The sequence below is a fragment of the Oncorhynchus mykiss genome, chromosome 6, assembly GCF_057628025.1.
Source record: "Oncorhynchus mykiss isolate SJ-2025 chromosome 6, ASM5762802v1, whole genome shotgun sequence".
NCBI lineage: Eukaryota > Metazoa > Chordata > Actinopteri > Salmoniformes > Salmonidae > Oncorhynchus > Oncorhynchus mykiss.
In genome coordinates, this window is record NC_143027.1 from 83,588,611 (window position 1) to 83,607,823 (window position 19,213).

Sequence of the window (19,213 nt, forward strand, 5' to 3'; positions counted from 1 at the left end):
TAGCTACACACTGTCTTTATGGTCACGTTTTAAACAAGGTCCATCTTGTGAGGGTAAATGAAGCCCTCATAAACCATTAAGAGGTCTACATGGAGAGCTCATAAATAATGTACAAGCAAATGTCATACAATACCAGGGTGATACTACAGGGCCTCACATCTAGTGCTCTGCCAAATGTGGCAAACCCTTAAGACAGCCTTTATACAATATAAACATAGATTATAAGTGATTTGTGGAGCATTTAGGGTTAAATGTGACTGTCTACATCACATAGTGAAGTATTGGTTGTTATAACACAGAATCATTTATATTAACGGTATGCTGACACAAAGACTGATCTGAGAGCAGCGCTTATGAGAAACAACCTTTTTTAATAGTTGAAATAAATACTAATTTATACATGCATGATCCAAAAAAAACAACCACATTAACAATACTATGGTAAGTCTGGTAGATAGTGTAAAACCTATGGTACACACTCACAGCAGCTTTTACCCATTTTAAGAATTTCACACATTGAAAAACACAAGCGATGAAGAACAGTCTTCTTCTTACTTCCTACTCTCACTAGAGCACATGTACTTCTACTAGAGGTCACCTGGGGGTCCATAGGTCATAGGTGATAGGTCACACACACACACGGCAGGCTACATCCATCATTTCATATCTGGCGTTTTCACCAATAGCTGAAAACTGAGGTAAACTTGATCAGGTTTTAAGATCATTGTATGTTTGTTTTTGGCAAAGAGAAGGTCAACAGGTGTATGTAGATTGGAGACTGAGTTTAAGTTGTCAGTTTCTTATGGTGAAGTTCTGGTCACATCCAGCGCAACCAAAACCTTGTTTTCCGATGTTGTTACTTTAAGCTCAGTAAAAGTCCAAACACAGCACACCTATCTCAATCGTAGAACCAGATCCAGACTCCTTCCTTTGTGTTCTCTCTCTGCACTCACTCAACCTCCCGACCCTAAACGAACAGGGCCAATCCGAGCGTCTCTTTGGTATGCCAAAACAAGGAGATAGAGATGGGATTTTCTCATCCACGATCACTTTTAGAATGGGTTTATTTACATTTCTTTATTAAACTAATTCACAGAATGGGAATTGACTGGCGGTAGAGTCCTGGGTGAAGACCTCTCCCTTAGCGCCTGTGAGAGCAGCGTGCAGCCGTCCGACACCGCGCAGGCCGAGTTGCGCAAGCGCTCCCTGTAGTCCGCCATCTTGGTGCTGCTCTCTGGATGCTGGGAGACGTCCCGGAGGCCCTGAGTGAGAAGGACGCACGCTGACACCACGCTCATGGCGCCGCCCAGAACTGCCGTCTGCACACCCTTCCCCTCGGGTGACACGCTCGCCGCCCGGCCTAAAAACTGTGGTTCCGTAGCAAACCCGACCAATGCATTTACCGCTTGGACCAGCGCCGCGCTGAACAGGACGCAGCGGTTGCGTGTCAGCTCGCTGGGCTGCGTCTTGACTTCCCGGACACAGGCCAAGAGGGCCGTGCCGCTCGTGCTAATGCTCTTGACGCTGAGCTTGAACTGTTCTTTGGCGAAGCGGTCCTTGGACCTCTCGCTGGCCAGGCCCGAGGCATCTGTCAGGGTCTTGAGGTTGCAGGAGATGTTCTGAGATAGCTCCAGTAGAAGCTGGGGCGTGAGGTCTGGCAGCGGCGTGACCCGGAGGATGCCACAGCTCTGCTCCACCTCGTGGCGGCACCGTGTCACTTTGTAGCGGTCCACCAGCCCTGGCAGACACGGCTGAGAACCCGAGGTCTCCACCACTGCTAGGTATGCAGCGTGCGCCGAACACTCGGTCAACGACACCACCAGGTCCCCCATCTCTAGTAAGCGGTCTCCCACCTCGACGAAGCGGCCCATGTTGAGCTGCGACTGGATGTCGTGGGTGAGGATGGAGAGTTCCTTCGTGCGGGCGATGACCGTGTCGCGGCACTGCTCGAAGGTCTCGGCCACCGCCACGCCATCCGCGGTGACCACGGGCCGTGTCTCGCTGCAGAGCAGGAGGAGGTCGGCAACCAGCTGCATCTTGCCCTTACACGTGTCACAGATGGACGAGAGCTTCTTCCTCTGCTGCAAGCTGCTGCTCTGTGTGCTGCTGGAACCCTCGCTAGCTGACCTCCCTGAGCCACTACTAGCCATAGTAGGGGGGTCAAGCTGCTCGATTTGTGGGGGGATTTCAATGAGAAACGTGTTTTACGTCGTCACACACTCCATGGTCAGAAAGCGTAGTTTAAGACATTGTTATTAACGATGACCCACACCCCTATAAGTGTAAAACTGTGAGTTTGAACTGGCCAGAGAATATTCCTTATAGTCCTTCAGAGTACATGTAGTCCACTGTATGTGGCAATGTGAGATTGCAAAAAAGCACAGGGCATTGTATTCTCAAAGTAAACATTTGCTGAGATCAAAATAGAAGTTCTAAGTCATGGTACTCCAGCTCATTATTCTCATACAAAGTACGGATAGGAATTCTGTTGGGGTTAAATTAGTAACTTGGTTTTGAGCTATGATCTATAAAATGAACTATTCTAAACACTTACTCTTCAATGAGAGTTCCTTCCTTTACATTTTTTTGTGACGAGAATCCCTTCAAATTATAACTTTTCATTTACTCAGTGTTTATAACTTATTCGTTGTCATGTTTACATATTAAATAAAATGCCCTGGAAAAAAACTTCAACCACCTGCTAATATCAATTGTCGTCCCAGGTTTTCGCTAAACGAAAAATTCACAGGTTATTGTAATAAAATCACACACAAAACTGCAGTGCCACCAAGGTGCCTATACTTCAGGCTAAGTGCTGACTGTACAAAGATAATATTAAAAGTTATGAATTTAATAAAATCCAAAAATATTATCGATCTGATAATATTTTAACTACAATTTTAAGACGTGTCCTTTTTTCTGATTAAATTTACTCGAGAACACGATAGGATTTTAAAATACCTGCTTGCTTGAAGGCAGGGTGTATGTGAACCGTATTGTCCGTTGAAGAGTTCCCACTAAATTTGACCACCCTAGTTTGACCGGGAGGCTGGCTCATTACAGTTACAAGGAGAGTACCACCCAGACAGTTCCGTTCGACCACTCCTCGCTCCCTCTGCCTTTCCTGCATCATCATTACATGAGTCTTTCCAAACAGAAGGCTCCAAAAACGCAACAGGCCAATTGCACTGGCCCTCCCGCGACTTTCAACCTCTTCTTTTTCATACACAGTCCCGTGATAGACACTTGTTCGTCCGGCAGGTTCGATTCCATAGGCATATCTATTGTCCATAAGCACTTCTTAGCAAAACGCAGGGCGTGAATGTCTTGTCCGGAGTATCCTGTGTCGGGTTTCGGTTTTGATATCCATAGCAGTCGTGTCCCTGTTGAAATGATGACCTAACCTCCTGAACACATCTGAAACAATCTTTCACAACTAACATGTCGGTCGACAACAAGACATCACTGAAAAATGAGTGTTGGGGATTCCAAACTGAAAGTCAGTTGTGCTCTCTCCCGCTACATATTCTGTATTGCCTAGTATCAGGAAGCAGAGAGGGTGTGGTCGCACTAAAACGGCTTGATTGTAGCGAAGTAGCAACGCAGGCAGCGAGGCAAAAATGATAGCCTTCCGCTGAAATAATATGTAACTTTAAAACTGTGTTTACGGTCTATCTGGCTCGTCAATATAGAGCAAAAAATCCCGGCGCGCGTTCATCAAATGGTCCAATACGATTCCACAGTTGTCCAGGATAGTTGTTGGCTTTCCTCGTGAGTTTTATGGTCCGGATTTTAGGGCAGACTGCTCCCTCTGCCATGAGCCAGCCCTTCCCAAGGCCCCGACGTGGGTGCATTCGACTACCGGTATAAGGGCAAAGTTACACCCAAAACGCAGTTCTCCAAAATGACCGACAGTCCGCCCCGTATTTCATTTATTTGGTTACCTTAATTTCCCTTCTCAAAATCAATCAAAACGTGTGATACTCCGAGACCGCGCCGTTCTTACTTATACAAATCCAAACTTATTTTACACTGCTCATATTGACTGCTATAACACAGCTGTTGGATTCTATTAGAATGAGTCGCGTCTTTACAGTGCGCTCATTTGGACTTTAATTATTTGTTTCGTGTTTCCGCTCTTCACGAAGCATAGGATACGTTTCCACATGGTGAGATTGAGCTATTAATAATAACCATGATGTATATAAACCCTGGATTGCTGATGCTATGTATTGGCCATTGAGAGGCTTTGAAGGCTCTGTTCGGCCATATTGGCACTTCCCAGTACGGTCCTCCATAGGAAAGAATGGAATTCTACAGTATTTCAAGTAGAAATTACGTGTATTTAAGTATTGTTGATGTTGTAGTGGGGACCGTAACATTAGCAATCTCAAAAAATTACACTTGAAGGATTAAAAAAATAAAAATACATCTATGTATGTTTAGCTCACATAATATAATTGAAAAGTATGCATTAAGGTGTGTGTAATTTAAGAAATGTGGCAAAAAAATGAATGCAGACATTAATAAATGCCTTCTATAACTTTCTATGTATTTTTTACAATGGTAGGGGTGTGCCAAGATTTTGAAGCATGGTGGCTTCAACACAGCTCATGTAGTGCATCTATAAACAATTGGCAATAGCCAATTTATTACAAAGAATCAGCCAGTCTTATTTAACTCACAACCAATGACATTAGGCTAAGGGCAACAATGTATCAAATCAATTTTTATTTGTCACATGTGCCGAATACAACAGGTGTAGAACTTAGAGTGAAATGCTTACTTCTAACAATGCTTTAAGAAGTTAAGAAAACTAAATAAAAATAAGTGTTAAGTCAAAAATAGAAAAGGAAAGTAACAAATAATTAAACAGCAGCAGTAAAATAACAAGGGAGGCTATATACAGGGGGTATCGGTACAGAGTCAATGTGGAGGCTATATACAGGGGGTATCGGTACAGAGTCAATGTGGAGGCTATATACAGGGGGTATCGGTACAGAGTCAATGTGGAGGCTATATACAGGGGGTATCGGTACAGAGTCAATGTGGAGGCTATATACAGGGGGTATCGGTACAGAGTCAATGTGGAGGCTATATACAGGGGGTATCGGTACAGAGTCAATGTGGAGGCTATATACAGGGGGTATCGGTACAGAGTCAATGTGGAGGCTATATACAGGGGGTATCGGTACAGAGTCAATGTGGATGCTATATACAGGGGGTATCAGTACAGAGTCAATGTGGAGGCTATATGCAGGGGGTACCGGTACAGAGTCAATGTGGAGGCTATATACAGGGGGTATCGGTACAGAGTCAATGTGTGTGGGCACCGGTTGGTTGAGGTAATTGAGGTAATATGTACATGTAGGTAGAGTGACTAAAGTGACTATGCATTGATTATAAACAGAGTAGCAGCAGCATAAAAGAGAGGTCTGGGTAGCCCTTTGATTAGCTGTTCAGGAGTCTTATTTTTATTTTTTTATTTAACCTTTATTTAACTAGGCAAGTCAGTTAAGAACACATTCTTATTTACAATGAATGCCTAAGAACAGTGGGTTAACTGACTTGTTCAGGGGAAGAACGACTGATTTTTACCTTGTCACCTCAGGGATTCAATCTAGCAATCTAGCAACCTTTCGGTTATTGGCCCAATGCTCTAACCACTAGGCTACCTGCCGCCCCTTATGGCTTGGGGGTAGAAGCTGTTGAGGAGCCTTTTGGTTCTAGACTTGGCGCTCCGGTACCGCTTGCCGTGCGGTAGTAGGGAGAACAGTCTATGACTAGGGTGGCTGGAGTCTTTGACAATTCTGAGAGAATGTACTATAAAAATGTATTAAATTGTATTGAGACTATCTGGAAATAAGAGAAAGAGAATGCAGAACTCATGTTCTGTACCATAACAGAAGCATATCATAGCCATGGATTATTGCACTTTTTGAAGAGTTTGTTGGCCTATTTAATTTGAGTTTAAAAAATTGTTTTACCGACCACCTTTCTTAGGGCCAAATGGCCCAGGTGTCCCAAATGACACACTATTCCCTATATATTGATCTACTTTTGACCAGGGCCTATAGCGCACTATATCCAGAATAAGGTACCATTTGTGATACAACCCAAATGGCACCACTCTTACAAATCTCGTCATCATATCTCCAGAACATTTTGGGCCTTTGAATACTTGACAAAGTTCTTTATTCCTTGAAAACTATGAAATAGTATCCAGTACAGTTTGAGCAGGGTTGGCATCGCAGCATCTCCTGAGAAATATATTTCTATATACTTCAATGAGACAATTAACTGAAATTAACTGAAGGAAAGTTAGATATTTTTGTCACGTCAATCTTATTATTTACAGACCTACATTTGGGAATTAATATAATATGTTTATCACGCTGAAGGCTATGACTATTCTATATTTTTTTGATGTAAAAACAATATGAATTGAATGTTTTCTTGTTGTTGTCATTCTTGATATAGCTGATATCTCATCACGCTGGTTTCGTGCATTGTAGAAATACATGATAGTACATATATAGGTTTAATGTTATTTACTATGCACATTGTGCTAATGGATTTAAAAAATATATAAACCCTACTGCTGCCTTATGCTGTGCTCTGAATAGTCCAAGAGCCACAGTATTTACTATGGTCAGTGAAATCTGACTCTTCTCTCTGTTAATGGTAGTGACATCACTGACATTGTCCACTCACAGAAGACATAGAGGGGAAAGCTGGGATGTGAGGGAACCAATAGGAGAATGGAGAGAGGGACTAATACCTAACGAACTCTAACCAGTAGACTTGAATGGTTGTGTACTGTCTGTTCACTGCAGTTACAAGAGCTGTGAGTCACAGAGAAGTAGAATATCTGTACTGTTTGTAAACATAGTGTTGGATATATTAGCTCTAGTATGATTGTGAATGATTCAAAAGAACCAAAACCATGGAGTACGGTATGACTCAGCAAGTCGTATTCTATTCTATTCACAGCATACTTTCCAGAGTCCTAGAGTCAGATAACAAACAAGGAATACAATACATGTGTGTGATTCACTCTTCCCCAGAGTCCTATAGTTTTCTGTGTATACTAATCATAATTCAACATGAAATCTTTAAACGCATATATCAATATTTAATTCTATGCTACACTATGGTCTCACTATCAGACAATAAGTGTGGCCCTTTTTGACTGAGGAGGTAGTTTACTTTACTACAGGGAGGCTAAATAAGGAAATACAGTATTCAAGTCACTAACGGTATCCCACTCAACCCCCAGCCCATCTGAGCAGAGCTGTGTGTGTGTGTGTTTGTGCGTGCGTGTGAGACTGTCCATGTACGTGTGTGTGTGTGCCTGTGTGCGTGTGTTTATGCACGTGTGTGACACTGTGTCTGTGTACGTGTGTGTGACTGTGTGTGTGTATTGTGTGTCTTGGAAGCAGACAACCTAGCTTCTGCTGCTAAGGCCACAGGTTGTGCATTGTCAGTCTCTCTCACACACAGCTGCACAGGGCACGGTGCCATTGGGTGGAGTAGGCCGGAGAGGAAATGTTTCAGTTTATGTGGACTGGCCAGATCTCTGCTGAAGCACTACTGACCCCATGTACTGTGCTATAGAGGGGTGTGGTTAAATGCGGAAGACATTTCAGTTGAATGCATTCAGTTGTACAACTGACTAGGTCTCCCCCTTTCCTTTCCTTTATAGCCTGCACACTACAGGAACATTTAAAAGAACAGGCATCCATCCAGTGAAGAGTGAAGTTGTAAGCTGAAGGGTTCGAATCATACAATGACACAATCATGGGGTGCCCAAGCATTAACAATAGTGGGTTGGACCCATAGAAATTGAATTATATTTGGTTTGACTTTTGTTGATATTTTCAATACTTATGGCTGTGTCTTGATATTTTGTGTGCAAGTTGGACTGAGAAAACAGCACAGGGCACTGTTGTCACTGTAAATATATACTTTTTAAATGTAAATATTTAATTTAAATAAGTAAATTAAGCCCCCCCCCCCCCAAAAAAATACATAAATACATGTAATTTTGTTCTTGAAACATTTCATTGAAATACTGTGGCATTCCATTCATTCCTATGGAGGACTGCTTTTACTGAGGAGTGCCAATATGGCCGACCAGCGGCTTCGAAGCCTCTCAATGGCCAATGTATAGATGGATTAGCTGACAACGTCACAAAAACCATGCTCATGCTTCAATTGGGCAGAAGTCCATGATTTGTTGTGATTCTGCATGTCCAGATAGCTACCAACAATGACAAGAAACTGCCATGTTGGGAATCGGAAGTGACTTGTTTAAGCTAGTTTGATCTTGTTCTTTATATCATGTCTTGTGAGGTGTTGCCATATTAGCATTGACTAATTTCATGCCAATGCTAATATGGCAAAAATGTGCAGGCTAGCTAATCAACAACTGAACCGATGTATTTGATAGACAACAGTGGCATATATTAATGGATTACAAGGGAAGCCAGGCTTCCCCCCAAAAATTACCAATAAAAAATATATAATTCTCCTTCAATTTGCAAGAGGCACAATTTATCTCACCAGAGAAAGCATCTGAGTGAGCGAAACAGCGCCTCTCCGTCTCTGTATGTGTAGCCCATCTATCTGAGGCTGTCTAGTCAAAAAGAGTATGACATTGTTGCTGCCCGTAGAATTGAATGCAAGAGAAGCCAGCGAGCATTTGGCCTCCCTTGATAAAAAAATTATTAAATAATAGCCAATCAGCATTGAGATAAACTGAGTGAGCTCAACTGTGAATGGTCCTGGCGCACCAAAAAAAGGGAAGACAGTTTGGATTTGGCTTCACACCAATCACAACACATCAAGAGCAAAACATCCTTGACTGAAATCATTTGAATTGTTGAATCTCATTGTGTTGTTGTCCTCTGGTGGCTAGCTATCTAGCTAAAATTGTCCCTTTCCTAAATTAGCAATGGATGGAGATATCGATTTGGACTTGTGGTTTTACTTAATTCTCCATACTGGCCAATGATTATAATGCCGATTCTGATCCAACCATAAATGCATACATTGTGCCCCTGGCCTGAGAGGATGGAAGTTCAATATGTAGCTAGATGTAGTAGGCTAATGTTAACTAGCTGGCTCATCATTGTCCATTGAAGCAAGTTAGGTGAGAAAGCATTTCAGCCAGGAAGCCTAGGACAACAAAAACTACAAGTGTGTATATGACAGTCATAGACCGTTTCATCAACATAAAAGAGAGGAGGATGGTATTGCCGTTTCTCTACAAGTAGGGTAAATCAACATGTTTTTTCTACTTGCACGAACACACACACACACACACACACACAAACACCAGAACCATGGACAGCCACATCATATTCAGATTACGTTGATTGGACTACATTGTTTTTGGTATCTTTTAGTTGTCACTGTATTAGATTACAGAGGTGATTTGATGATGTTGAAATGTTGAAGTTGAAATGTTGCTGGAATAGTGGAGGCAGCTCCTTTTTTCTTTGCGACTTGCAATAACTCTCTGTGGTTCTAAATCAGTAGTTGTTTAGTAGTCCGAAAATGTTGGAAACTGTAACTTGCTTGACCATGCTGTAAATCATGTTAGTTTGTTAGATGCAATATGTTTGTGGACTTCACAGGACAGAGGTTGCTCTCCGGTTGTGTGACGAAACAAAGGTGTAGTTGAATTTATTCTGCCGTTGTCCGTTGTTATTGTCTCGGCCTTAGGCTTATATATCACAGCGGCAAGGCATATGAACTAACAGGATTTATAGAGTAAACAACACAATTATCACAACATAGGTTGTAATACGTTTTTTTTTTTTATATCTGGCTTGGCTTTCCCAGTGATTTTACCCACGCATAGCTACTGAGACAACAAGTGATCATTGTGCAAATGCATTTATGTTTTCAATAAACATTGACTAAATATAGATTACATGTTTCAACAATCTAAGCCAATCCCGTCTATTTTGCCCCATAGCTGAGCACACGTCGGTTTTGTTGCTAAACAACCAACCCCTCTATAGCAGTAGCAATCCAGGGTTTATTTACGTGATTTTATTGTAACCAATTCCCCTTTCCTTCGTCACGTCCTCCGAAGAAAGACTCTCAGCCAATCACCGTTCACCATCTGTAAGCATGGCGGCGGACTTCAGGTGGGGATGTGCTGTGCTTTTGCTCTGTACGTATTTGATATGTATTTTAGCAACGGACGGTCAAAATAACAAGCCCAAGAAGAAGAAAGATATCCGGGATTACAATGATGCTGATATGGCACGGCTTTTGGAAGAATGGGAGGTAAACAACACGTTTTTAATTCGGTTAATAGCTGCTTTTCAGTTACTCAGACAGCTGGCTAGCAACTCGGCTAACTAAATGGCTAATCAGAAAGCTAGCTAACTAACGTGCCCAACATAATCCCCGTATGATCACAATGATCTTCGTAGCTTGCTAGATAGCTACTAGCCCCAAACTATTGCTCCTTCCTGATAAGGTATAGCTGTCATGCAGCATCATAGCTATAGTCCATTGTATTATATAACGTAACTAGCTAACCTTGACCTGCTAAGTTAGCTAATGAGTGAACTAGCTAGCTAACCAGGAACTCATCCTGTTTCACGTGATATATTATTTGCAGCTGGGTATTTATCCATCAAATGTATCAGCAGATGTCACAGTGCTATACAGAAACCCAGCCTAAAACCCCAAACAGCAAGCAATGCTCTCCACACCAAACTTTCTTTGTCTATCTAGCTAACTAGCTAATTAGGATAGCCAATTTACTATTCTGTTCCTATTTGAATGAATAGCTTTGCTGTTGCATTACTGAAGTACTTGTAGTCAATGATATCATTCATTGTGTAATAGCTAGAACTCAGTCATATCTCTTTCTCCCCACTTCTTTCAGAAAGACGATGACATCGAGGAGGGCGACCTCCCTGAGCACAGACGGTCCCCCCCGCCTATCGACTTTTCCAAGGTGGATGCTTCCAAGCCTGAGGAGCTGCTGAAGATGTCGAAGAAGGGAAAAACTCTGATGGTGTTTGCCACGGTGGAGGGAGAGCCTACGGAGAAGGAAACTGAGGAGGTGACCAGTCTGTGGCAGAGCAGCCTCTTCAATGCCAATTTTGACATTCAGAGGTAGGCCTATACTTTAGTCTAATGCAGCATTTCTCAAACCTTTCCTATTGTATAATGGCCTGCAAACCTGCTGTGCTGGAGTGGGCGCTATTTCACAGTTGGCCTAAGTCTGTACTACTAAGAACATTTTTATATATAAACAAATAAATCCCTACTAACTTATAACAAACCCTCCCAAGCTCTTCAAACTTTCTCTGTCATGCTGAGATAATCCATCTTTAAGATTATTTAGCATTTCAAAAATCATGTTGACTAACGTCTGTTACCCACGTTAGCTCTGTTGTCATATCCACAATAATCTTCAACCTGGCATTTCTGCTTTCCACAATCTGAGTTGGGGTTGACAACTTTTCCAATGAATGCTATGAAGTCAGCTTGATTTACTATCAGTGTCCTTTGACACAGCACAGTAGGATTTTTAGGCCATATTGTCCAGCCCTATCTCTATTTATTTTTACAATATATATATATATATATATATATGATCCACACTGATTTCGACAAACCATTTCTATATGGACCTCGCTTTATGCATGGGGGTATTGTCATGCTGAAACAGCAAAGGGCCTTCCCCAAACTGTTGCCACAAAGTTGGAAGCACAGAATTGTCTAGAATGTCATTGTATGCTATAGCGTTAAGAGTTCCCTGGAACTAAGGGGCCTAGTCTGAACCATGAAAAACAGCCCCAGACCATTCTTTATCCACCAAACTTTACAGTTGGCACTATGCATTCGGTCAGGTAGCGTTCTCCTGGCATCCGCCAAACCCAGATTCGTCTGTCGGACTGCCAGATGGTGAAGCGTGATTCATCACTCCAGAGAACACGTGTCCACTGCTCCAGAGTCCAATGACAACAAGCTTTACACCACTCCAGCTAACGCTTGGAATTGTGTGTGGCTGCTCAGCCATGGAAACTTCCAATGTAGAGTTTCCATTATCAGAGTGTTCCCCTGCTAAGCATGGCTTGCATAGAATGTTAGCAGTCTATCATTTCCAATGAATCGGACTAGTTTGACTTCACCTCTTTCTTTACGGCATTGGTTAATGGGATAGGGTGTCACATCAAACACCACCACAACTTTCCACTTCGACACATCATTACTCTTGTTCCCTACCTTCACCCTCTTCATGCTCTCTGCACTGCAGTAGCATGGTCTCTTTTTCCTATTACTTTCCACTACAGACCATTCAGGTCCTTGAACCTCATCCTCCCGCTCCATATCATCAGAATGATCACCCATATTGATCACATTCTAGTGCATCTGTAGCTTCTCCAACCTTCTCTCCATTTCCTTCATCGCTGCATCCTCAACACTCGCTGCCATCACTGCGCGTCGCTCCGGTTGGTTCCATCAAGTCACCATGTGTGGAAGGCTAATCCTCTCACCTGGCTGTGCTTCATAGCAGTTCATGAAGCTGCTGCTTCTTCTTCTCCCTTCCACAGTGGGAGAGGCCATACTGATATGCCTGGTGCCCTCCTTTCCACCTCTAGGCCCCTGGCATGTATTTGGTATATTCTAGAGCTAGCACACCTGATTCTAATGGTCAACTAATCACCAAGCCAGTGACGACTAATTAAATCAGGTGTGCTAGTTTACAACCAAATAGTCCACTTTGACATCCAGAGGTAGGCTCTAATGTTAAAAAGCAGTGAGCCTTAGTTCTGCTCCTGGAGAGACTGCCATCATTGACTGCTAGTTTCGTCCCATTTTAGTGCCATCACACCTGATTTAAACTAATCAATTGATTGATTAGTTTAATCAGGAGCTGCAGTGAAATGTCTCCACACATCAGATAGTGCCCGTGGCATTTTCCTGTAAATATTAGGAAAAAAAGAGGAAAAAAATAAACAAATACAATTCCATGTACAGATAAATAGTTAAGCAGTTAGATTAAACAACTCCTTTTGTAAGATAAATGTTTTAAAATGAAATGTATGGAAACTGGTGAATTAACACTCCTCAGTTAGCAGGCTCAAGCAAGCTAAAACCCACATGGTGGCAAAAATGAACTAGCAGAAATTGTTAACAAGTTGGAAATGATTTAAACACTTTTCTGTAGGCTACTATTTACAAGTTAACAAAAACTAATGTATGTCATATAAAATATATTCACCACACCCAGCAATGTAATCAACTTACCAGAAAGCATGTACAGTTGAAGTCAGAAGTTTCCATACACTTAGGTTGGAGTCATTAAAACTAATTTGGTCAACTAATCACCAAGCCAGTGACGACTAATTAAATCAGGTGTGCTAGTTTACAACCAAATAGTCCACTTTGACATCCAGAGGTAGGCTCTAATGTTAAAAAGCAGTGAGCCTTAGTTCTGCTCCTGGAGAGACTGCCATCATTGACTGCTAGTTTCGTCCCATTTTAGTGCCATCACACCTGATTTAAACTAATCAATCAATTGATTAGTTTAATCAGGAGCTGCAGTGAAATGTCTCCACACATCAGATAGTGCCCGTGGCATTTTCCTGTAAATATTAGGAAAAAAAGAGGAAAAAAATAAACAAATACAATTCCATGTACAGATAAATAGTTAAGCAGTTAGATTAAACAACTCCTTTTGTAAGATAAATGTTTTAAAATGAAATGTATGGAAACTGGTGAATTAACACTCCTCAGTTAGCAGGCTCAAGCAAGCTAAAACCCACATGGTGGCAAAAATGAACTAGCAGAAATTGTTAACAAGTTGGAAATGATTTAAACACTTTTCTGTAGGCTACTATTTACAAGTTAACAAAAACTAATGTATGTCATATAAAATATATTCACCACACCCAGCAATGTAATCAACTTACCAGAAAGCATGTACAGTTGAAGTCAGAAGTTTCCATACACTTAGGTTGGAGTCATTAAAACTAATTTATGAACCACTCCACACATTTCTTGTTAACAAACTATAGTTTTGGCAATCTGCTTTGTGCATGACACAAGTAATTTTTCCAACAATTGTTTACAGACAGATAATTTATAATTCACTGTATCACAATTCCAGTGGGTCAGAAGTTTACATACACTAAGTTGACTGTGCCTTAAAACAGCTTGGAAAATTCCATAATGTCATGGCTTTAGAAGTTTCTGATAGGCTAATTGACATAATTTGACTGGAGGTGTACCTGTGGATGTGTTTCAAGGCCTACCTTCAAACTCGGTGCCTCTTTGCTTGACATCATGGGGAAATCAATAGAAATCAGCCAAGACCTCAGAAAAAAATTGTAGACCTCCACAAGTCTGGTTCATCCTTGGGAGCAATTTCCAAATGCCTGAAGGTACCACGCGTACTATTGTTTGTACAGATAAACAAGTATAAACACCATGGGACTACGCAGCCATCATACCGCTCAGAGATGTCTGTCTTCTAGAGATGAACGTACTTTGGTGCGAAAAGTGCAAATCAATCCCAGAACAACCGCAAAGGACCTTGTGAAGATGTTGGACGAAACAGGTACAAACGTATCTATATCCACAGTAAAAATGAGTCCTATATCGGCATAACCTGAAAGGCCACACAGCGAGGAAGAAGCCACTGCTCCAAAACCATCTTAAAAAAGCCAGACTACGGTTTGCAACTTCACATGGGGACAAAGATCGTACTTTTTGGAGAAATGTCCTCTTGTCTGATGAAACAAAAATAGAACTGTTTGGCCATTTATGTTTGGAGAAAAAGAGGGGAGGCTTGCAAGCCAAAGAACACCATCCCAAACGTGAAGCACAGGGGTGGCAGCATCATGTTGTGGGGGTGCTTTGCTGCAGGAGTGACTATTGCACTTCACAAAATAGATGGCATCACGGAATATAATGTGGATATATTGAAGCAACATCTCAAGACGTCAGTCAGGAAGTTAAAGCTTGGTCGCAAATGGGTCTTCCAAATGGACTATGACCCCAAGCATACTTCCAAAGTTGTTACAAAATGGCTTAAGGACATCAAAGTCAAGGTATTGGAGTGGCCATCACAAAGCCCTGACCTCAATCCTATAGAAAAAGCGTGTGCGAGCAAGGAGGCCTACAAACCTGACTCAGTTACACCAGCTCTATCAGGAGGAATGGGCCAAAATTCACCCAAATTATTGTGGAAGGCTACCCAAAACGTTTGACCCAAGTTAAACTATTTAAAGGCAATGCTACCAAATACTAATTGAGTGTATGTAAACTTCTGACCCACTGGGAATGTGATGAAAGAAATAAAAGCTGAACTAAATAATTCGCTACTATTATTCAGACATTTCATATTCTTAAAATAAAGTGGTGATCCTAACTGACTTAAGACAGGGAATTCTTACTTGGATTAAATGTCAGGAATTGTGAAAAACTGAGCCAAATACACTGCTCAAAATAAAGGGAACACTTAAACAGCACAATGTAACTCCAAGTCAATCACACTTCTGTGAAATCAAACTGTCCACTTAGGAAGCAACACTGATTGACAATAAATGTCACATGCTGTTGTGCAAATGGAATAGACAACAGGTGGAAATTATAGGCAATTAGCAAGACACCCCCAATAAAGGAGTGGTTCTGCAGGTGGGGACCACAGACCACTTCTCAGTTCCTATGCTTCCTGGCTGATGTTTTGGTCACTTTTTTGAATGCTGGTGGTGCTTTCACTCTAGTGGTAGCATGAGACGGAGTCTACAACCCACACAAGTGGCTCAGGTAGTGCAGCTCATCCAGGATGGCACGTCACTGCGAGCTGTGGCAAGAAGGTTTGCTGTGTCTGTCAGCGTAGTGTCCAGAGCATGGAGGCGCTACCAGGAGACAGGCCAGTACATCAGGAGACGTGGAGGAGGCCGTAGGAGGGCAACAACCCAGCAGCAGGACTGCTACCTCCACCTTTGTGCAAGGAGGAGCAGGAGGAGCACATCCAGAGCCCTTCAAAATGACCTCCAGCAGGCCACAAATGTGCATGTGTCTGCTCAAACGGTCAGAAACAGACTCCATGAAGGTGGTAATGAGGGCCCGACGTCTACAGGTGGGGGTTGTGCTTACAGCCCAACACCGTGCAGGACGTTTTTCATTTGCCAGAGAACACCAAGATTGGCAAATTCGCCACTGGCGCCCTGTGCTCTTCACAGATGAAAGCAGGTTCACACTGAGCACGTGACAGTCTGGAGACGCCGTGGAGAACGTTCTGCTGCCTGCAACATCCTCCAGCATGACCGGTTTGGCGGTGGGTCAGTCATGGTGTGGGGTGGCATTTCTTTGCTCACTTTGCTCACCAGAGGTAGCCTGACTGCCATTAGGTACCGAGATGAGATCCTCAGACCCCTTGTGAGACCATATGCTGGTGCGGTTGGCCCTGGGTTCCTCCTAATGCAAGACAATGCTAGACCTCATGTGGCTGGAGTGTGTCAGCAGTTCCTGCAAGAGGAAGGCATTGATGCTATGGACTGGCCCGCCCGGTCCCCAGACCTGAATCCAATTGAGCACATCTGAGACATCATGTCTCGCTCCATCCACCAACGCCACGTTGCACCACAGACTGTCCAGGAGTTGGCGGATGCTTTAGTCCAGGTCTGGGAGGAGATCCCTAAGGAGACCATCCGCCACCTCATCAGGAGCATGCCCAGGCATTGTAGGGAGTTCATACAGGCACGTGGGAGGCCACACACACTACTGAGCCTCATTTTGACTTGTTTTAAGGACATTACATCAATGTTGGATCAGCCTGTAGTGTGGTTTTCCACTTTAATTTTGAGTGTGATTCCAAATCCAGACCTCCATGGGTTGATAAATTTGATTTCCATTGATCATTTTTGTGTGATTTTGTTGTCAGCACATTCAACTATGTAAAAAAAAAAGTATTTATTAAGAATATTTCATTCATTCAGATCTAGGATGTGTTATTTTAGTGCTCCCATTATTTTTTTGAGCAGTGTACATTAAACTAAGGTGAATGTAAACATCAGATTTCAACTGTAGTCCTTGGGTCAGACAGTCTAGTAGTGTGGGCATAATAGCATGTCATTAGTTTGCAAGATCTTGAGAATCAGCTGTACATGTGATGGGAGAATGCACTGTGTATGCAGAGGGTTGTAATTCCATTGAATTGAGGATAGTTTAACCAAAATATGCTACAAAACCTAGAATTGCCTTATGTATCCCACAAAAAAGGTTCACTGTTATAAGCTAACTTTTGTGATGAATTTAAGCAAACTTCCCATGGATATTCCCAGTAAAGTTTCCAACCCTTTGCAACCCTGAACATAGTACACTAATACTCTATGTAACCAAACAAAATGTTGACAGTAGATTAGTTCATTATTGTAAAAAATAAATGTTGTTTTTGCAGGTTTCTTTATTCCCAGACTTTAGACTTTGACTAATGTCCCATGTTGTCCCTCCTCTCCCCTTGTACTGTAGGTTCGTGGTGGGCTCCAACCGGGTCATCTTCATGCTGCGAGATGGCAGCTTCGCGTGGGAGGTCAAGGACTTCCTGGTGGCCCAGGAGCGCTGCGCCGAGGTCACCGTGGAAGGCCAGGTGTTCCCCGGGAAGGCCGCCAAGAAAGATGACAGCGCCAAGCAGCAGAATGAAGTGAACACCAAAAAGAAGGGCAAGAAGAAGTCGGAGGGCAAGAAACCCGACCTGGACGGCAACAGAGCGAGTAAAGACAAGGTTGAACTGTGATTGGCTGATGATGGAGAGAGAGATGGGATTGGCAGAACAATCACCTAGACCAGCAGCACCACCTAGCTTCTTTTACTTTAGTATTTGCAGATCTGAGGCCAATGGGCAGAAGAAAAATGTGTCTGACTACTACCTAGCCTTTCAATCAGGCTTTATGGAGCTGCTACAGATCTGCAGACACTGAAGTGGTAAGAGGCTAGGGGAAGGGACTTGGAGAGAGGTTCAACGGTGACTCAGCACAAGACAGTTTTGTGGCACTGTGTACTCTTTCAAACCTATTAAAGTCAGGGTCAATGACTGACCTCAGAGCAGATGTTAAAGTGTAGCTTTGAGGTTTCTGGTTTATTTTACACACCTGTCACTGAGTGAAGGTCAACATGTTTATATGGCTTGTCGATGACTTGTCTCTTTTACAATGTGACATTTTTTATTTTGAAACAATTTATGAATCCAACCAGTGCTTCAATATTACTTTTTGTCATTGTTTTCCAGTACATTTAGAGGCATTGTATTTCGTTATTCCAATAAAACATAAGTAATACAGGAAATGATTTGAGCACAAACTCCTACCTTCCTACCTGTGCCAAAACCACTGATTTAGTACTGCACTACACAGGTAATGAGTTCTATTTGGGACGCACACACGTGATTATTTTTGATTGTTGATTTCTTGTATTCACCTTCAATAATACAGTTGAGTTCAGTATTGACTTGTAGCATACAATTGCAGTGGTCACGTTGTACATGGATTTTCAATAAATGACAGAATCAAATGATTTTCTTTGTCCTGTTAAGTTAATGGGTTGCTTTTTGGGGGAGTAATATGTGTGAACGGAGACATTCCCTCTGCTCATTCTCTTTTACTATTTACCTATTTTCCTCCCCATCTTTCCATTTCTCACACTTCTTATTCTGGCGTGGCTGTCTGACAAATCCCTGAAGGGGGGGGTGAACAAATTAGTCTTGGAAGGAGCAACAAATGTTGAGTCCACTGCGTTATGGGGCTATCTGCCTGTCCCTACAGACTCAAGTTGAGTCCACTGTGTTATTGGGCTATCAGTCTGTAGGGACAGGCAGATAGCGCCATAACGTGGTGGACTACATGACTGCCTGTCCCTACAGACTCATAGCCCCATAACGTGGTGGACTCAACATGATTCTGCCTGTCCCTACAGACTCATAGCCCCATAACGTGGTGGACTCTACATGACTATCTGCCTGTCCCTACAGACTCAGCCCCATAACGTGGTGGACTCTACATGACTATCTGCCTGTCCCTACAGACTTCAACTGTGTTGGGATTTGTATTGTCATGTTCTGTATATCCCGTCTGGCATGTCTAAACGCAGGTGGACTGGAAATAATGGTGTTAAGCCTAGATTCAATCAGTTCAGCATTAACCTGCTATAACCAAGAAATGTTCTGTTTGTA

The 19,213-nt window shown here is 42.5% G+C and overlaps 2 protein-coding genes across 2 annotated transcripts; one reads left to right on the top strand and one right to left on the bottom strand.

The window, feature by feature from the left end:
* Positions 1-351: 351 nt before the first annotated feature.
* On the bottom strand, positions 352-4,161 carry LOC110526710 (talin rod domain-containing protein 1). Its single transcript, XM_036981230.2, has one exon. The coding sequence runs from the start codon at positions 2,148-2,150 to the stop codon at positions 1,086-1,088; it is 1,065 nt and encodes a 354-aa protein (XP_036837125.1). The 5' UTR covers positions 2,151-4,161; the 3' UTR covers positions 352-1,085.
* Positions 4,162-9,981: 5,820 nt separating this feature from the next.
* Positions 9,982-18,558, top strand: LOC110526714 (LRP chaperone MESD). Its single transcript, XM_021607871.3, has 3 exons — positions 9,982-10,302; positions 10,913-11,145; positions 17,518-18,558. Exons 1-3 carry the CDS (start codon positions 10,144-10,146, stop codon positions 17,780-17,782), a joined length of 657 nt encoding a protein of 218 aa, XP_021463546.3. The 5' UTR covers positions 9,982-10,143; the 3' UTR covers positions 17,783-18,558.
* Positions 18,559-19,213: the final 655 nt, after the last annotated feature.

Coding starts and splice junctions, on each gene's coding strand:
- LOC110526710 (XM_036981230.2), bottom strand. CDS start 2,150: ATGGCTAGTAGTGGCTCAGGGAGGTCAGCTAGCGAGGGTTCCAGCAGC.
- LOC110526714 (XM_021607871.3), top strand. CDS start 10,144: ATGGCGGCGGACTTCAGGTGGGGATGTGCTGTGCTTTTGCTCTGTACG. Junction 10,303..10,912: donor GGCTTTTGGAAGAATGGGAG/GTAAACAACACG, acceptor CACTTCTTTCAG/AAAGACGATGACATCGAGGA. Junction 11,146..17,517: donor GCCAATTTTGACATTCAGAG/GTAGGCCTATAC, acceptor CTTGTACTGTAG/GTTCGTGGTGGGCTCCAACC.